We start from the raw sequence: 19,640 nt of genomic DNA on the forward strand, positions 1-19,640 counted from the left end.
TCTAGCATTGCTCTCTCTTTTAACGTCTACCAAGCACATTCTCCTGACTGCACCATGCGTAAGCTGAAGCCTACTGATGAGAGAGGTGAGTCAAAGAGTTGCTATGGAACTTAAGCCTCTTTCAGCACCTTATTTTATTCATTTATTTCGTAAGAGTCATATACCACTTGATTGTTTAAAAACAACAACAAGCCTGAAAAACAAACAAACCTCAAAGTGGTTTACATATTCTTCAAACACTGCATGAATTTCTCACACCTGACTTGTACAGACTTGGTGGTGAGATTAAACAGTGTGGAGACATTTCAATCAGTTATCATTTGTGTTGGTTTTTTACATTTTGATTAATGTTCTAGTCCATCCCGCACACGCCATAACACCACTCCCAAGTCCTCAGGGTAGATAGAGTACTAGTATTGCTGCCATGGTTCCTCCATTCAGCCAGGGGCAGCAGCACTAAAACAGCACAATGGAAACCCAATTCAGCCAAGGAAGATGGAGGAGGAGGAGAATCATATAAACTGAGCACACAATTTAACTTTTACAGAGATCTTCATGCCACTCCACCATCATTATACTATTTCAGCATCAAGGTTTCCTCCCTCTCTCAGAACACTAGAGCTCAAGGACCGCCAACGAAGCTCAATGGTAGAGGATTCAGGACAGACAGACAGAAGAAAGTACTGCTTCATGCAATGCATGGTTAAACTATGGAACTTGCTCCCACTGCAGGCAGTGGTGGCCACCAGCCTAGATGGTTTAAAAAGAGGATTAGACAAATTCATGGAGAATAAGGCTATTGATAGAGTACACAGTTAAACTACAGGATTTGCTCCCATGGGAGGCAGTGATGGTCACCAACTTGGATGGCTTTAGAGGGGGAATCAGAAAAAATTAAGGACAAAAAGGCGGTCAATGGCTACCTATTAGCCATGATGCCTTATGGTCTGTCTCTATGGTCAAGGCAGTATGCTTCTGAATTCCAGAGGCTGGAAACTGCAGAGAGGAGAGCAGCTCAGATCCTGCTTCCATCAATGGCTACTGTGAGACCAGGATGCTGGACTCGACAGACCACTGGTCTGATCTTATGTTTAGTGTTCTTGAACTGAATGGATGGACTAAAGCCCCATCTAAATAAACTGGCATGCCTCACACTGGACAATACCTCTGTTCTTTTTTACGAAGAGAGACCTGACCCTCATCTGATAGCTGAGAATCTGTGGTGCTAATAAATTAAACAAAGATTAAATCTAGCTGCCTTATTCATCTCTCAACACTACACAGGCTGCCACCTCACACTCTGAGTCATCGGCTTCCAAGGACAGGCGTACCAAACTCCACTATGCCCAAGTGGGGCAGCAAATTCCCAGAACTCACTTCAATCTTTCCCAGCAGGATCAATGCCTATTAATGCTGATAAAAGCAAACACTGCCAGATGATTACAAGGCATTCACATATGTGCCAGTTTCAAAGCAATTATTTCCAAGCGCGCGAGCACACACACACACACACACACACACACACACAAATAAAATTAAAATGTTTTCCTCTTTTTCCCCCTCCTGGCAGTCACATACCAGCTACAAGTTAAACATTCTATTACTTGAGTTAATCATTCAGAGGAACATTCAGAGGGAAATGACAGCATAACCTTGGTGGTAGTCACAATCTCACATCCTACCTGCTTGCATAGGGGTCCTGGCTTACCTGTGCAATTATATACCTTCCTTGGGATTAATTTAAAGGATAGTATGCATGCACATATTTGTATGTGTGCTTTATTTACTCTATAACATGGAACATGTATGTATGACTTGGGCCTGTGTTACGCATTACAGCACAGCTCTTGAAAAGCAAATTCACGGCTGTCAATCCCATCTTAAAATGCGTGTGGCATTCAGCTAGTGTTTGCTAAACTCTCTACAGGGGCGAACATGCAGCCAGCAGAGTTACTGAACTGGAGCATTGTCACAGAGAATTGCAGCTGAACAAAGGAGACATTCATGCCATGCTCTTTAGTTGTAACGCAACATTAAAACTAGGATTGGGGGGGGAAACGTGCACACAGAAATCAGTGCTTTTTAAGCAGCTGTGTTGCCCTCGTGCCCTTAAAGGAAGCCCTTACAAAAGGAAACACACACACAAAAAAGGCTCAGTGTTCAAAGACAGAGAAAACAATTCACACTGACGGGCTCTCTCCACTCATGAAATTGTACAAGATTATACAGCTTCCAACTACACTCCATTAGATGGCATTTAGAACGAGATACAACTGACTATAATAGAGAGCTTGTGTAAACAAGAGCTTCCAACCTCCTCCTCTTTTGATGGAGAGAAATGGAGGAGATTTAATTTTCCCTTAGTATTCACTTTGCTCTGTGTGTTTAAACAAAGCCTCAAATGGCAAGGGATAGAGGAAGGAGAGCTCTTGTGTAGCACAGCTTCCTTCAGGGTCCCTTCCAACTCTACAATTCCACGATTCTGTTTATTAAATATCTATATCGCCCTCCATCCAAGGATCACAGGATGGTTTACAATATAGAAACACAAAAGTACAAAGCATAGTAACTGACAAAAACAATGGGACTAAGATCAGCATAGCATTTGCAAGATCCAGCGACCTTTCACTTCCCCAACATGGGATAAAACCTATAACAGTCTTGGGGCTGGTATGGTTCTCTTCACTCCTGTTAAATGAATGGGAGGGGGGAAAGTGAAAAATGAGGAGGGGGAATGTGCCCCACCACCTTCTGGCCTAGCAATCAAAAGTCCAGCAGGGTGTAGCAAGGGTTTATTTCATATATTTACATTTATAAAAGACTATTAGCAGTGCTTTTTTTCAGAAAAAAATGTTTAGGGGTACTCTCATTTTGACTCAAGAAAATCACCATTTTATAGTTCAAATCGATAAAAATAAAAACAGTAAATGGACAAAAGTACAAAGATTCACAAAATGTTTAGGGGTATGCATACCCTGTGTCCCCCCCAGAAAACAAACACACTGACTATTAGTGTAACATCTGGGTGACTAAGAACTTCCATCCTTACATGTCTCTACTTGAGAACACTTTTACTTATCATTAACTGTATTGTTTCCTATCCACAGCTCCTTCCTACTACTTAACACTGTACCAAGAACACACCATGTGGAAATCCAAACCACTTTAAGAAGATGGGATCCCAGGAGCTTTACATGAATGAAATGAAAATGTTAATTCATGTGGTACAATTTCACAAGGGAGAAAACTGTGAGACAGATATTCACATATAGACACTGTATGTGCGTGCACACACATGCACACAGAAAGATAAACACACTCATCTATAAGAAACAGCTGGAAGAGGGGGAAATATCTCCTATTCTGTCCTCTTCCCTGCCTCTCTGATCTCAAATGTCCCCTCTTCAAAACAGAAAGGAGGCTATCTGTCTCCCGTTATGCACCTTTGTGGGGCAGTAGTTAGAGTGCTGGACTGGGACCTAGAAAACCTGGGTTCAAACCCACATTTAGCCATTAAGCTTACCAAGTGGCCTTGGGTCAGCACCATCCCTGTTTAACTTACTGCACAGAGTTGTTGCAAGGATAAAATGGAGGGTGGAACCATGTGTGTGAGAGAGGGGGGAGGGGGGACAGAGTTGTAATGTGGGTGTCAGCTGTTATTGGAATTCAGTTTGTGTTCTCTTGGCGCTGAATGTTTCTGCATTGTAGGATACTCAGATCCCTGATGGTAATAATAGCAGAAGAGAACAAAGAGATGGGTGGCTTATAAGATTAGGATGTAGAAGGCCACTCTGGCCACAGTGTTAGAAGAAAGACACCGAAAATCTGTTGTGTCTGTGTAGAGTAGCAACACCGGGTGAAATAGGAGAAGGGATAGTTAAGGCACAGTATCACAGATTCCTTACATGAAGAGGCTGGGTGCTTAAAATTAGATGCACCAGAATGCTGCCTACTAGGAAACCAGGTAAATAATAATTGGCCAGACACAACATGTCTGGGTATTGAGGAGCAAGGGAGCATCTTCTCAAAGCCAGCTCTCAGGCTGGGTGTGTGTTATGCCTCTAAAGTGCACTTTTCCCATTTCTCCTTTTCCTCCTCAACAGCGAAGTGCAACATGTTTCAAGATATTGCCTTGCAGTTTTTCCACTTTGATGAAAGTCACAGTATAACCCCCTTTAGGAATTAGCAATCCTTCAAGCAGAAAGCAATTGTATTAAGGGTTTACCTGGTATTCATTGGGCCAAAAGGTGCTGACGGCCAGTTCTGCCCGTAGCCAGTCTTTGCCTGTGGAGCCGGTCACATTCCAAATGGGATTTGCCAGGGGGCCCTTGTTTACCCTAACCAATATGTTCAGAGTTCCAGGGCTCACCCCTTTCTTGCTGTACAAAAGGTAGCTGAAATCAACACAGTGTGTGTCATTCTCTTTCATAGTAGGAAGCTGAAGTCGAGCCTTCTCTCCGTGGCTGTGGTGTGAAGAATCCACTATCATGTATGACCCTGAGAAGAGGAGGAAGAAAAGAGGTAATGACGTCCAGACATTCAGGAAAAGGAACTGTTTCCTGCCTTCACAACGTTCGGTCACTTTTTGGTCATGCACCATAATCTTTTGGCACAATTTACTACAAGTGGTTTCTATACAGGCACCCCTAATGTTCACAAGGCCTTGCATTTGGGGTAATTAGGAGGAGGTGTCAAGGAAAAAGGAGGTCATGGGCTTTGGTGGATAAAGAATTTAGCATTCTTCCTCCACAAAGACTGATCAGATGCCATCAGCATCTGATAGCTAGAGTTCTCAAATTTACATCAGTGCATTTATATGGAAGTTTATATTAGTGATTTTATAATGGGAGAAAGGGGCTCATGAAAAATCTCTTATACCATTCAGATAAGACTTCCCAAGATCCATATGAGCAAAAGACTAGTTCAGTGACAGCGCAGAAATTCCCAGATTCAATCCTCAGGGCTTCATGGTAGGGCTGGAAGGGGCTCTTGTCTAAAGCCCTGTCTAAACCCCAACCAGCTTGGCCAATGGCCAGATGTTCAACTATGCTGACATCGGCAGGCCTGTGAGTAAGTAACAGTTAGCCATCTTTGTCTTACTGGAGGAACTGGCCCTTCTTCATAAGCATGATGCCAAAAGAAATACAGCAAAGCTCAGTGTTTGGCTGTTTTGGCTTTTAAGAAAATGGTTTATAATAGATTACTGACACTTACACCTTTGAAACCATTTATCTATATTTATATGCAATGAGGCTATTCTGCATGCCAACTAGCTTTCTAGAGATCTTTATTAACTACTCTTGAAAATGTACTTGAGGTAATGCAGGATAGATTGCTGAAAGGTTATTGCTCAATGAAAATAAAAAATAGGTCAGTATGTGACAGAAAAATCAACATTTATTTTGTTTGTGTACAAACCTTTTAATTGCCTTTCCAAGCAATTCAGCATTGCTAAAGTTAGTGTCTAATAACACAGACAGTAATGCTTTGCAGATTCAAAAACACCTCTAAAAAGTTATTACTGACATGCAATTATATTTTACTTGTGCATCTATTGAAACAAAAAAGTATTTTTTGTAAAGAAAAAGCAGCTAAAGTTCAAGAGTCCAGTTTACATTTACATTTGATTAACTAGACAGTAACCACTGAAGTGATGTGTGTGGTTTTTTTAAAAAATGGGAAGACTACACTGGCTGCTAGCCAACTTATTTTTTTTCAGTTTGCTTCTTAAATCTGGGAATAAACTGACACAAGTATATTTACATTTATAATTATTGGCAGTTACGATCTGTGATGGATCAGAGAACTTTATTAGGAGTGTCTGGCATAATTTCTACAAGGTACATAGCACACGGACTATAATATTTTATGGACTCAGTAGTTGCATGGACACTGCTGTCCTCAAATGCTTATATTGTTGAACAGAAAGAGGTCAGCAGAGTGAGGTCAATGGGTCGCACATTTCGGCCCAATCCCCACATACCTGCTCATTGGGAAGTGCCTGAACTCAGAGACCCCGCAATTATTTTTCATAAGTATCCTTCACCTAGGGTACTGAATCTATTAGATGGGAGATTCATTATGCAGATTTAGAAGGGAGGTTCATTATGCAGATTTCGGAGAGCTCGCATGTTCAGGTGCACCTGAATTCAAATGCCCCAGCATTTCACTGATGTATAGCTCAAAGGGCTTAGTACATGGGGTCAACATTTTTTTTAATTGTCTTGTATGCGGTTATTCTATTGGATTCTATTGTTAATAGCCCTGAAATCTTTATATTAAGAGTGCTATATAATAACTTTTTTTTAACAATTTCACATTTATTCAATGAATCTATCAATCTGCTATGACTATTTTTTGGATCAGTTGACAGCCCAGGGAAGGGCCAGTGTTCCAGGGTATGTTACATGAGTTGCGTGCAAAAATTCAATCCCTGACTCAAACAGCTCAGTTGGCTAGAACATGGTGCTGATAATGCCAAGGTTGCAGGGTTTGTCCCTGGACAACTACATATTCCTGCATTGCAGGGGGTTGGACTAGATAATCCCCTTCCATCTCTATGATTCTATTATTTCCAGGTAGGGATGGGAAAGACTTCATTCTGAGACCATGGAGAGCTGAAACCAGTCAGGATGGACCAAGATAGACCTTTGGTCTGGCTCAGTATAAGGCAATTTTTAAGGTTCTTTCCCCCAAATTTCCCAGTCATGTGCTACAGCTATGATCTTTCATAGGAAAAGCAGATCTGGCCACTGTCACACATGCTCTGATTGGGTTAACTTAATGTATGTGAGGCTGCCTGTGGAAATTTCAGCTTGTGGGAAATGTGGCAACCAGATCAACATCCGATATAGTTATATTTTGATGGGGTGAAAATGCTATAGGACTAAAGTGGTACCTCGGATTACAAACACTTCGGGTTACAGACTCCACTAACCCAGAAGTAGTACCTCGGGTTAAGAATTTTACCTCAGGAAGAGAACAGAAATCACGCGGCGGCGGCGGGAGGCCCTATTAGCTAAAGTGGTACCTCAGGTTAAGAACGGTTTCAGGTTAAGAACAGAGCTCCGGAACGAATTAAGTTCGTAACCAGAGGTACCACTGTAATAGCAGTATTCTGCTGCCATGTGCAAAGGCTTCCAGTAAGTTCCTGGTTGCTGCTTTTTTAACTACAAAACCCTGAATAGTTTGGAACCGCCTCCTCCCGTATGATCCTGTTCATCTGCTGTGCTGAATATTGGAAGTTCTGTTATGCATTCCACCATTTCAGAAGCAGAGTTGGCTGGAACTTCGGCAATTACAGCACCCAGTTTATAGAGCTCCATTCCTAGAGAGGTGAAATTGGCACCATCTCTTTTAAGCTTCAGATAAACAAAGACTTCTTTATGCCACCAAGCTCTCAAGGGAAAAATTGGCTGATAAGAAAAATGAAACAGGTAAGCTGCTCTTTCAGAATCTTCTGCCCTATCCCTACCCTGAATGTATTTGCATCTCATCCAGACTTCAAAACTGGAAGTGAGCCCAAAAAGAGATTCAGGAATGTATTTGCATTGGACCACACCTTTGCCCAGATAGCATCTACCTTGGCCCTAAGGCAAGCAACAAGACCAAAGCAGGCAAGCAGCCCAGAATGAACAGAAGAACACACTCTAATTAGTCCAAAAGGAATTCTTAAAGGTGGGCCAGGGCTCCTATTTGTGACTATTGTAGCATAAGTTTCATTATTCTTCCTGCCAATATAAATAAATTGGTATATTAAAAAGGATTTCCACTAAAAACAATGCAACGGTAAAATTGAATATCTTTTAAAAAGTTATAAAAATGGTCATACCCTCGGGTTGAAGTTGAGCGCTTTCGGGTTGTGCTCCACGGCGACCCGGAAATAACAGAACACGTTACTTCCGGGTTTCGTCACTCACGCATGCGCAGTCAAAATGACGCCACGCGCATGCACAGAAGTGGCGAATCGTGACCCGCAGATGCGGGTTGCGTTTGCTTCAGGGTGCAAACGGGGCTCCGGAACAGATCCCATTTGTATCCAGAGGTACCACTGTAGCATCAAAGATTGTGTTTTGTTCACTTCTCTCTACAGTGGTGCCCCGCAAGACAAATGCCTCGCAAGACGGAAAACTCGCTAGACGAAAGGGTTTTCCGTTTTATGAGCTGCTTCGCAAGACGAATTTCCCTATGGGCTTGCTTCGCAAGACGAAAACGTCTTGCCAGTTTCTTTCCATTTTCTTAACACCATTAATACAGTTGCAACTTGACTTCGGGAGCAACTCATAGAACGCAGTGTACATAGTAGCCTTTTTTGAGGTTTTTAAAGACTTTGGTGATTTTTGAAGCTTTTCCAAAACTTCTTTTGCAGCCATTTGGTAAGTTAAGCTTTTAAAACTTTTTTGGGGGGTTTTGGATTTTGGGTTGGGGTGTTTGGAATTCAAGGACTTGGTGTTGGGGAGGGGTTTGCAAGAATCTGGAAGCTTGTGTGTTTTTTTTTCTGCATTTTTATGATTTTCTGTGACCATTGGGGCACTCTGCTGTTTTCAAAAAAAATTCTGGATTTGAATTTCTGTGTGCTGGGTGGCTGGGGGAACAGTTGGGGAGGGGTTTGCAAGAATCTGGAAGCTTGTTTCTTTCCCCCTGCATTTTTATGATTTTCTGTGACCATTGGGCCACTCTGCTGTTTTTTTAAAAAAAATCTGGGTTTGAATTTTGAAATGCTCTTTACAGTATGTGTGACTTTAAAGAGCACTTAATAAACTCTTGTTGTACCAAATTTGGCTTTGTTTGGACTTTTTTTGACCATAGGAACGCATTAATTGATTTTCAATGCATTCCTATGGGATTTCGTGCTTCGCAAGACAAAAAATTCGCTAGACGAAAAAATTCGCGGAACGAATTAATTTCGTCTTGCGAGGCACCACTGTATTCTGGCTTCCTTAAAAAAAAAAAAAAAAACACCTCACCCGCTTACAAAACTAAATTAGTAGGAAAAACAATCCTACCACCTGCATGTTAGTATTATTATGCCCTTGAAAAATAAAATCACCGCACCTAAAGGACTGCCCTTTTAAGTTTGTTTGTGTTAGCCCCAAACAACTACAGTCATACCTTGGAGTCGAACACCTTAGTTGTCAAACAAATTGGCTCCCGAACACCGCAAACCCAGAAGTGAGTGTTCCAGTTTGTAAACATTTTTCAGAAGCCGAACATCCGATGCGACTTTCATGGCTTCCGACTGGCTACAGGAGCTGCAGCCAATTGGAAGCCGCGCCTTGGTTTTCGAACCATTTTGGGAATTAAATGATAACCAAGGTACGACTGTATTTTGAACGCTTTTCTTAGCTATGAATCACAGCTGCCAGGGCAAGAAATGGTCACTATATAGTTGATAAAAAAGAGAAGTGACAGTCACATTTGTGCATCACAACCATGACTTACTGTGAACAATCAATAGGCTAGTGCATGTTGCTGAATCACTCCCATTTCACTGCTTCCTATGTTGAGCTGGGAGCAACAAACCACCAAACGTAGCTAGGCATGACTTGTGATGCAGCACTTGTGGTTTGTCTGTCTCTAAGCAAACCCTGATGCTAAGCCCAGGTTTGTTCACAACTCAGGCCTCGAAAGCTGACATCAGCAGCAGATGTTGACATAAACCTGGAGAATACCCCTGCAGGTTAATTCTCTGATTTCTCAAACATTGTACAAAGATAAAAGCTCTATTGATTATTCTGGCCACTTTCCCCTCTGGCCAGTGGCACAGTGTGGAAGGGGGTCATAGGTGTGGTACCCCAGGTGCAAAATTGTTAGGGGTACAAAATTTCAACACCCAATGTTGCCGCAATACAGCTGTACTGCCATAAGTGGTCCCTTAGGCTGAGAAAGGTCCTCATCCCTGCTGTAGGTGGTGCTATAGATTGCAAGAGCCACTTCAAAGGAAACAAAGCCACAGCAATTAGTTCAGCAAAATCCTCCCACTCTCTTAGAAAGCCGGAAGGGCTGGTGTCACACATTGCATGGTGGATCACCTCCTTCCAAGTGGCCTTGCTATCTGCTTTGCCAAGAGAAGGGAAGAGAAGAGAAGAGAAGAGAGAAAAATGAAGTGGATACGTTTATAGGGAACCTTTTTACGGTTTTATGTTTTTATATGCTAGAAGAGTGGCTGGGGCAATCCTTTCAGATGGGTGGGGTACAAAATAATAATAATAAGATGGCCCAGTGATGACTGTAGAACCCCACTTCTGCAATCCCAGGGTTGGGTGAGGCAGGGAAGGGGGTGCAGGGGGGGTATGCAACCTTAACAACCCAAATAAGTTTGAGAATAGCAACTTTATTATGTCCAGCCAGAGCCCTAAAGATGGCAGTTAGCAAGCTGATATAATGAAAGAGAGAAAAAAGATTGCATCAACAACTCTCAACAAGGGCCTAACCAGGCTATATTCTTCAGCAATATCAGACATGCCCATTATTTTGTGAAATATAAATTAATAAATAGAACCAGAGGTGCAGAGGCCCAATGGAACAGTTACACTGTAGAGTTTGGGTTATTATACAGCTTTGCCTGGCAGGGGGAAAAATAAGTACCTTGAGATGCTAAAAAGAATGAAACTTTCTCACAGCTAATAAAACACATTTATTTCTCTCAGTATACTTGGTAGCTATTACATCCTTCAATTGTGAATTCATAAAGAAACCTGAGTGAAATAAAAGTAATGCAGTTACATGGAAAATGTATGCTTTATTTTGGAAGCGTCGAAAAGCATTCCCCATCGGTGCCATGTTGAACACTGAGTTTGGAACAATGAGCAGATACTTATTTACAATGTGCTGAATCCTGGTTCCTGCATCTAGTGTGTCACTAGCTATCAACTGGCAAGCAAAAACAAAATTCCAACCTCCTAGTCTTGGCAGATGCAAAGGGGACAGAGATTGCCATTGCAGTTGCAAAACTGCTATGTCCTCTTGTTGGTGGTGCAAAATCAGTGATGCAGTGATGCAGTGATGCAGCACCAAACCAAGATGCCTCTTACCCTCTGCACCTGTGAAGAGGGGAGCAGGGATAGTTGCTGTGCTGCTGACATGCCCAGACGGGCTTCCTCCTTGACCTCGCACGAAGGCACAGTGCAAGGCCAGAGACAAGGGGAGAAAAATTGTCTTAGCAACCACAAGTTTTGCCTTGGCTATCAAGGCCAGCCAACCCATAGCTGTGGACCCTGGGTGACAACAATGATTTTGTTGAACCTTGAGTGCATTCAGACTTGGGGATTATGGCATCAGGGTTCCTGGTTACAGTTGGTACCTCTGGTTAAGTACTTAATTTGTTCTGGAGGTCTGTTCTTAACCTGAAACTGTTCTTAACCTGAAGCACCACTTTAGCTAATGGGGCCTCCTGCTGCCGCTGCTGCACAATTTCTGTTCTCAACCTGAAGCAAAGATCTTTCTGGGTTAGCAGAGTCTGTAACCTGAAGCGTATGTAACCCGAGGTACCACTGTAAAATGCCAGGACTACTTTCTTTGTTTCTATCATTCATTTTACACTGCAGAACCTGTTGTGTTATACAACTGTGGCTTTTTGATCAATATACCACCTTGTCACACTAAATTTAAATGGCAGGAAAGAACCATGTTTGCCACCTTGAGTTCTTTAAAGGAAATGTGGGATATAAATAAAACAGAGTAAAGCCAAAATCACATATAATTAAAACACATTGGGTTCAATGGTGGTTGGGATTGCCAAAGTCACTTTTCCTTTGTAATTTTTATTTTTGCCACATGCATAAAGCTGAATGTGCACAAGTTAACTACAGTGGTACCTCAGTTTAAGAACAGCCCTGTTTACAAATGATTCAGTTTACGAACTCCGCAAAACCGGAAGTAGTGTCCCGGTTTGCAAACTTTACCATGGTCTAAGAATGGAAGTTGAATGGTGGAAGGGCACCGGCGGTGGGAGGCCTCATTAGGGAAAGCACGCCTCGGTTTAAGAATGGCTTCAGTTTAAGAACGGACTTACGGAATGGATTAAGTTCATAAACTGAGGTAACACTGTACACTTAAGTTGTGGGCTTACTGTGATAATAAAATCACAAGGAAGAAATCAACAAGACATGCATGCATGAACAAGTTAATGAATGAACTAGCAGGACTAACCATCCATTCATAAACTTCTGGGAAATGGCTAGTGTAAACAGAATTGGAAGCCAAAATCACGCTCAATGAGAAGATGGCAAACACTTCCAGTTTTGTATGACTATACTGAAATGATATCATACCAACAATTGGTCTAGCCCCCTAACCTGACTGACATAACCTGCACCATAAACTAATGAAGCACTAATGAAGCTTGCAAATTGGCATGTGAAGCTTCCATTTTGACATGATTATACTGCAGGTCAGACCACCAATCAGGCTAGCTCTACCACCTGTCTCTGGCATGACCTGTGCCATAAACTGTAGGGCACTAATGAAGTACTTAAACTACTCACCAAGGCATAGGTACTTTCCAACTCAGAGCTCATAGTCTAGACAATAATACAGGGTCCTGGCTATGATTATATGCATATGGTCAGCAGGGGAAAAGAACCCTTTAATTACTGGCTGCCCTGTTTGCTCTCGATTCATGACCCACTTTATTTATTACATTTTCAGTGATCGAGTAGTTAGTGACTAATTACTTGATGTATGCTCTTGACAAGCTCCACTAATTAAAGAGAACACCACAGGTGTCTTGCCGAAGCTAACGATCTTACCATAAGCCAGTCTGCAATCAAGTGAGCTAAAGAGTTATGGTCCAATTCTCAAAGAAACCCAATGCCCTCAAATCAAATCACTCTGCGTGGTCATGGCCTTTCCTGCATGCCAACAACCTGAACGAAGTTGCTTTTGAAACCTCAGGACTGACTATCCTTCATTTCACATCAAAGGCTCTCTCCTAAAAAGGGTCTTAGTATCTTTTTTCATTTGTAGGCAATGCCCACAGGCTTGTTCATGGTGACAAAAGCAGCAGCAAAATTGTGGTTTCTTGAGTTCCCTTCAATACAATTAGGCAGATGTGTTGCTCTGTGTTATTTTAATATCTGCAAGTTAAGCTAGGCAATAAAGGAATATTACAATGCTGCTTATTAAGTACCCAGCTATTATTTAGCATCACTAAATAAGGCCCATTTAAAGACAAGAAAAGGGGGAAGGGAACCATTTTGAGAAACTTCCATGTTTTTAGTTGCATTCAAGATTTTACCCAGGGTACTACTTACAGATCATTTGCAGGATCAAAACGCCACTGCGATACCCAAGGGTGAAAGAACTGAAGCTTTCAGGAAATAGGATTTGTTTTCCACCATAATTATATCATTAACTGGATGGTAATGAATTTTATCCTGCCAACCTAGCAGTTCGAAAGCACGTCAAAGGGCAAGTAGATAAATAGGTACTGCTCCGGCGGGAAGGTAAATGGCGTTTCCATGCGCTGCTCTGGTTCGCCAGAAGCGGCTTTGTCATGCTAGCCACATGACCCGGAAGCTGTACGCCGGCTCCCTCGGCCTATAGAGCGAGATGAGCGCGGCAACCCCAGAGTCGGTCATGACTGGACCTAATGGTCAGGGGTCCCTTTACCTAATGAATTTTATTTCATATGATATGACACTTATTTAGTGGCACTGGTAAAAAAAAGTGTGGTAAATTTTTGCTTTCCAAGTTCAGAACACAATGCAGTGAATAAATCAAACTTTTTTTTGAATTTATGAGTTAAATATAGTTTGTGTATATTAGACTGTACTCCCAGGTGCAAGCCAAAATTATATATAATTATATGACCTCGGGGTCATAATGGCTAACTGAATAAAGGTTCTGAGCTAGCATGCAGCACCCATGCAAAAGGTGAATTCCATGTTAAAAGCTGCATAGACCTCCCTTTGATAAATTAATATAACAATCTTTTTAAATAAGAAAAATAGGGATCATTAGGAAAGGGACTGAAAATAAGCTGGCAATATAATAATGCCATTATAGATTTGGTGCAACTGCACTTGGGGTGCTGTGTAGAGATCTGATCACCTCAACTCAAAAAGGGTATTGTAGAGCTAGAAAAGGTCTAGAAAAGGACAGCCAAAATGATCAAGGATTGAAGTATCTCCCCTAATGAGGAAAGGTTTACTGTGCACCATTTGGAGACTTTTCAGTTAACAAAAAACAGTGAGTAATGGGGCACCTGACAGAAGTGTAAAATTATGCATGGTAAGAAGAAAGCAGATAGAATGACGCTATCTCTCTTTGGTCTGATTCAGCAGTGCTGCTCTTATTTTGCATTTTAATGGTAGCCTATGCAACAGCTCATTACAACAGTGTGTCTCAGTTTTCATCAAAAGCAGCAGTGATAGCAGCCCAAACTAATTTGCTGTGCCTGGACTGAACAGAATTGAGGTTCCAAGCCTAGTGAAAACTGTATTAATGTGGAAGATTCCTGAGCAAATGCAAAAATAATTCATTTTATCTTTTGATGGGAGAATTAGCTGAGTGACGTTTAGAACAATTACAGGCTTTTGTCTTTCATGAGATTCTTTTGTCATAGATGTTTAGTCATGGATGTCCATACCAAAAGGAATCTGCATAACAGTGTTTGGAAATACTGGTTGCTGGACTGCTCTTTTAAGCAACAGAAATGTCTCCAAACCGAAATGTAGCTTTGGTTACAATTATTGCCCAAGGGAGAAAACACGTATCTCTGTTTCAAGCCTTATCAAGCTGGGGTGACAAAGGGAATCATACCTGTGTCTGAATAAGACATGTCTCCATCTCTGCTTACAATCAGTAGTGTAAAATGCTTGTTAAGAAGGAGGGGGGGACCCAGAGAAATGATATTGGAGGCTGTGAAATGACCCACGATTATGATAAAAAAGCACCTGCATTCTTTAGCTTCAACTAGAAATGGAATAGTGTTGTTCAAAAGCTGGATATTTCATGAGAAGGAGCTGGCTGAGCAAAATGGGAATTTAGCAAGATAAGCTACAGTAGGCATCCAAATTCATTTGATATTCACCTCCTTAAAATGATCAAGTAAAAAAATGTGAGACTCATTCATCTAGGCAGAGATTTTCATGTTCATTTGGCTTTCCGTGCCCCCTTCAAATTCCAAGCAAGATTGGTTAAAGACTGATTTGAAAAGCTAACTGTTATCAAGGGGGAAATGCTTTAAGAAGCCATGACTTACAAGGAGAATCTTGAACAGGGTCTGAACCCACCCCACCCCCTTCCCTCCCTTGCATGCCACACACTGTTTGGCGTTAAGCTTTTATTTGCTGACAGGCTACTGTGTTTTAAATAAAAAACTCAGAAGTTTTTTTAAAAAGTGCAAGCGCTGCATATTAAAATAGTGGTTTAAACAGAATACAGAATGTGCTGTAACCAAGACCGCTGAGCTTTTTCAGCACTGCACTGTCGTGTCCTGTCTCACAAATCATGCCTCCCTCTTAAATGAATAATTCCAGAGGCACTACAAAGGTTTTTAAGGCATATTTTGAGGGCACTGGAGATTCTGACTCTAGAGGGGCCAGGCTTTAAGCTTGTTTTTCTAGGTCATGACAGTGGGGCAGGGTGTCTAGATTTATGATCACTCTTTGAACTCTTGAGAGGTAAGACTTAGGACTAGGCGGGATGTAGTATAATTATGCATTATTCAGTTTGTGTGTTGTTGTTTTTTAAAAAAACCCCACAAAAAATCTAGTTATATTATTGGGGAGAAAGGGTTGAGGAGGGCCAGATCTTTCCTTTAAAACTCCTGAACAAATGCATATATTTCTTGTATATCCATATGCTTTATTTTAATACATTATCCTATAAGAACCTGCAATGGAGAGGTTTAAAAGTCTTTTAAAAGTCATTTAAAAGTCTTCTGATGGCCAGCAGTGAGCCAACCTTTTGGGAAGCAGGCCACAAAGAAAGTGTATTGTCCGAGGGCATTCCTTGCCTACTCATGTGACATTATGGGCTATATTTGACATAAATATGGCGCATACCATTCACTGATTTAAAAACTGATTGTCCCGCACTTGTTTTGTTTGGTATTAATATTGCTCTGTATGTTTTACTTTTATGTACCTGAAACTGTACACGGGTGGCACTGTGGACTAAACCACTGAGCCTAGGACTTGCCGATCAGAAGGTCGGCGGTTTGAATCCCCATGACAGGGTGAGCTCCTGTTGCTTGGTCCCTGCTCCTGCCAACCTAGCAGTTCAAAAGCACATCAAAGTGCAAGTAGATAAATAGATACTACTCCGGCAGGAAGGCAAACAGTGTTTCTGTGCGCTGCTCTGGTTTCGCCAGAAGCGGCTTAGTCATGCTGGCAACATGACCCAGAAAAACTGTCTGCAGACAAACGCCAGCTCCCTCAGCCAGTAAAGCGAGATGAGCGCCACAAGCCCAGAGTCATTCGCGACTGGACTTAACTGTCAGGGGTCCTTTAACTTTACCTTTTTACCTTAAATTTAATGGCAATAATAAAAGTTATTAAAAAAAGAAAGAAAAGAATACACCACTCTTAACACACACTACGTTGGATGTGCAGATACAACTGTGCCCAGGGAATACGTCCCTTCTAGAGGGTAGCAGAACCTGCAGTTTCTGTTACAGAGAGTTTGTCAGTAACAAGGAAAGCACACTGTAAAGAAAGGAACCTTTTCTCCCTCCTTTGGTAAAGGATGCCGAGGGGGAAGAAACTAGAGCAGACTTTTTCATGGTAGGGAATGCTGGAAAGAAGAGGTGAGGAACTTGTAGCATTCCAGATGTCACTGGGCTATTGGCCATGTTGGACGGGGCTAATGGGAGCTGCAATCCAACATCAACTGGAAGGTCTCAAGTTACCCACCTCTATAAGAAAAGAAAACGGAGAGCATATTTTGAAAGGTACTGATGAGGTTCTGACCTGCATGGGAGCTTTGCTTTTTACCCTGCAACCACTTCCCATATTCTACATGCACAGAAACAGACTATCCAGAAAATGGCCCTTCTCTCATGATCAGGTACAAATTCCTCTAGTAAATAACAGAAAATAAATTATTGTTCTGAATTCAATGACTTACTCTTCTGATTCTTTCTTCAGTACAAGCATTTCTCCTTGTCAAGCAGAACACTCCTCCCTCCACATCCCTGTGTGCTGTTCTGGGAGTTATCCTCACCCTTCAGAGAGGATTTGGAGAAGGTGCAGGATCGCACAGGGAGAGTAGGGGGAAAGTGAGGTAGAAGAAATTGTATTTGGGGAAAAATATTTGAAGGTGGAGTATGTGGGGGAGGAGTTTCAGAACCATTGCTTTAATCGTAAGACTTGTCAAATAATAGACTAGGTTCATTATCCGAGGCAAATCTAAGATCAGAAAAATCAAAAGAAAGCCATTTAATAAGTTGTTTAACATGCAACACTAAACCATGGTTTAAGGCTACATGCATGAGCCATAGCAAGCCTGAATAAAGCTTTGGGCTCACACACTTCCTCCTCCCCCTATACAGATGGAAGAAATATTTCTGAAACAATGTTTAAAGAATCCTGACTTGTGAACCAGAGATTGAGATAGAATTTAAACCACAATGTCCCTAACAGAAGAGCCTTCCTCAAACTGTTAGCCTCCAGATGTTTTGGACTACAACTCTCATCGACCCCAGCCATTGAACCAGGCAATGGAACACAAAAAAACCATTAATCTCCAAATGGTAAGTTAGTTCGTATTAGATGGGATAGATACACTGCTCTTAGCAGCTCTTCGCTGTTGCCTCGCAGCAATACATTGGTATGAGGGTTGTAAATAAAGTGTTAAATAAAACAAGAATCTCCTGAAGCTGCTTATTGTGAGCTGTTGCTACATGCCTCTCAGTTTCCCCATTTGTTCCAACTTTTCACCAGATGAAAACATTACTTTTTGTCAAATTTGACAATGATCCCTTCAAAGGAAGCCCAGTTGCTTTTAGTGCATCTTTGGTGGTGTGAAGCGCCAAGTGGACTGCTAGTTACTTGGTGGGCATTGCCTCTCAAAAAGGTTTTTAAGGCAAAAACATTGGAATCCTCCCTCTAGGATTAGGAGGAAAGAGTATATGCTGTAATGAAAGGTCCTATAGATGAATTATTTGCTCTTGCTCTCTCTCTATTTGGCATCACAGTAATTGATTTGGACAAGTAACGTTTGGATAAAACCGGGAGATTGTGTCCTTACTTAAAATACAGCTTTACAAAGTGAAATCAATGACTGGCTCTAAGACTTTAAAACCGTGCGGAATTTTGTAAGATCTTTCTTGCCCACAAGTTCAGTTAGAAATAATTGGTTATAGTATCACTATTAAATGAACAGTACTCTTTCTCCCAGTAGGGGCTGCCATAGTAATGATAGAGCACTGTACTTAACAGCAGGAGGCCAAGTCTCATGAGGTAGACTGGGCTTGAGAACATTATAGTCCCATTATCCGCCATTAAAAAGAAATCAGGCAGCAAGTGTCAAAACAGAGTTAAGATAAATTCCATTCCAGAGCATCAGCTATGTACGCGGAATGCAGAGAGTCACTTAGGAGCAACAGGTGCTTTAACGAAGCAGATCCGCGATATGACACACATCCTAATCCAGATGTAAAAAAGCAGCTATTAGACTTCAGAAAGCAGGCTTCCAAGAAGAGGTGGTGAAGAGTAATCTCAACCATGAGCACAAAAGATTCTGTGTTCTGCTGAGGGGGGCAGGGGAGCAGGGCATCTTAAAGCTATGAGGATAAAATAAAAGATGACTCTCATAGCAAATGGTGGCATTCATGCTCATAAATACAGCATTGTTTCTGACATGTACTCTTAAATATACCTTGCTATCAATTTTGCCCCCATCCTCTCCCTCCTAAGTCGGAAATGACATTCCTTTATATTTTGATTGTGGTTAGTTATCTATGTCTTATGTTTACATGGCAAACTGCTTTCCTTTATACTGATCTATTAACAGTTGAGTTCTAGTGCCTACTCTCATGGATTCCCAGGTAAACTGTAGCCTTAATTTTCCCTTTGCCCCGGAGCTCAGGAAAAGAAACTAACAAAACACATGGACTATGACACGGATGTGGGAATAAGTAACTTCCTCTATCTGTATGGGATTCACCAGAGGCTTGTCATGGTGTTTCAGTTGGAAACAGAGAATACCAAACTTTACTGAAAAGCTGTAGGCAAAGTAGAGGGCAGGGAAACAAGTGACTATGCTTGAGAGGTAGGGAGCTAACAGCATACCAGATGTCCCACTGAGACCCACCTGGTTGTACACGGCAAAATGACAAAAAGACATGGAAGGCAAAGGACATGCATTTTCATTGTCTACCAGAGTCCCTGGCAAAGTGCATCTTTGTGTCTGTTGCCTGTTAGGAAGATCTGGTGAAAAATTCTAAGCTTCCTACATCATCCTTTCTTTTGAGCAATGAACTCAAGAGAGAAAATCCATTGTCCTCATGTTAAAGAATGCACTGCCTCAGTACCAGTACAAGGGTGCAAATCATGAAGCAGCATGTTTAGGGAAAGAGTTCTGATTTCACAATGAATAACACCCAATGCTCAAGTCTCTGCACCTCTTATTTTAACATGTGAATATAGAAAAGGAGAAAACATGGGGACCAGAAAAATATTGGGATAAGGAAG

The 19,640-nt window shown here is 41.6% G+C and overlaps 1 protein-coding gene across 19 annotated transcripts in view; it reads right to left on the bottom strand.

The window, feature by feature from the left end:
- Positions 1 to 19,640, bottom strand: part of PTPRK (protein tyrosine phosphatase receptor type K) — a 330,222-nt gene that overhangs the window by 205,414 nt on the left and 105,168 nt on the right. For all 19 annotated transcript variants that reach the window (XM_083607580.1, XM_083607578.1, XM_083607575.1 and 16 more), the window contains exon 3: positions 4,226 to 4,497. In XM_083607580.1, coding sequence (XP_083463706.1) covers positions 4,226 to 4,497 — 272 coding nt within the window. The remainder of the gene's footprint in view (positions 1 to 4,225; positions 4,498 to 19,640) is intronic.

This window comes from Podarcis filfolensis, assembly GCF_964270895.1.
Source record: "Podarcis filfolensis genome assembly, chromosome: 3".
NCBI classification, from domain to species: Eukaryota; Metazoa; Chordata; class Lepidosauria; order Squamata; family Lacertidae; genus Podarcis; species Podarcis filfolensis.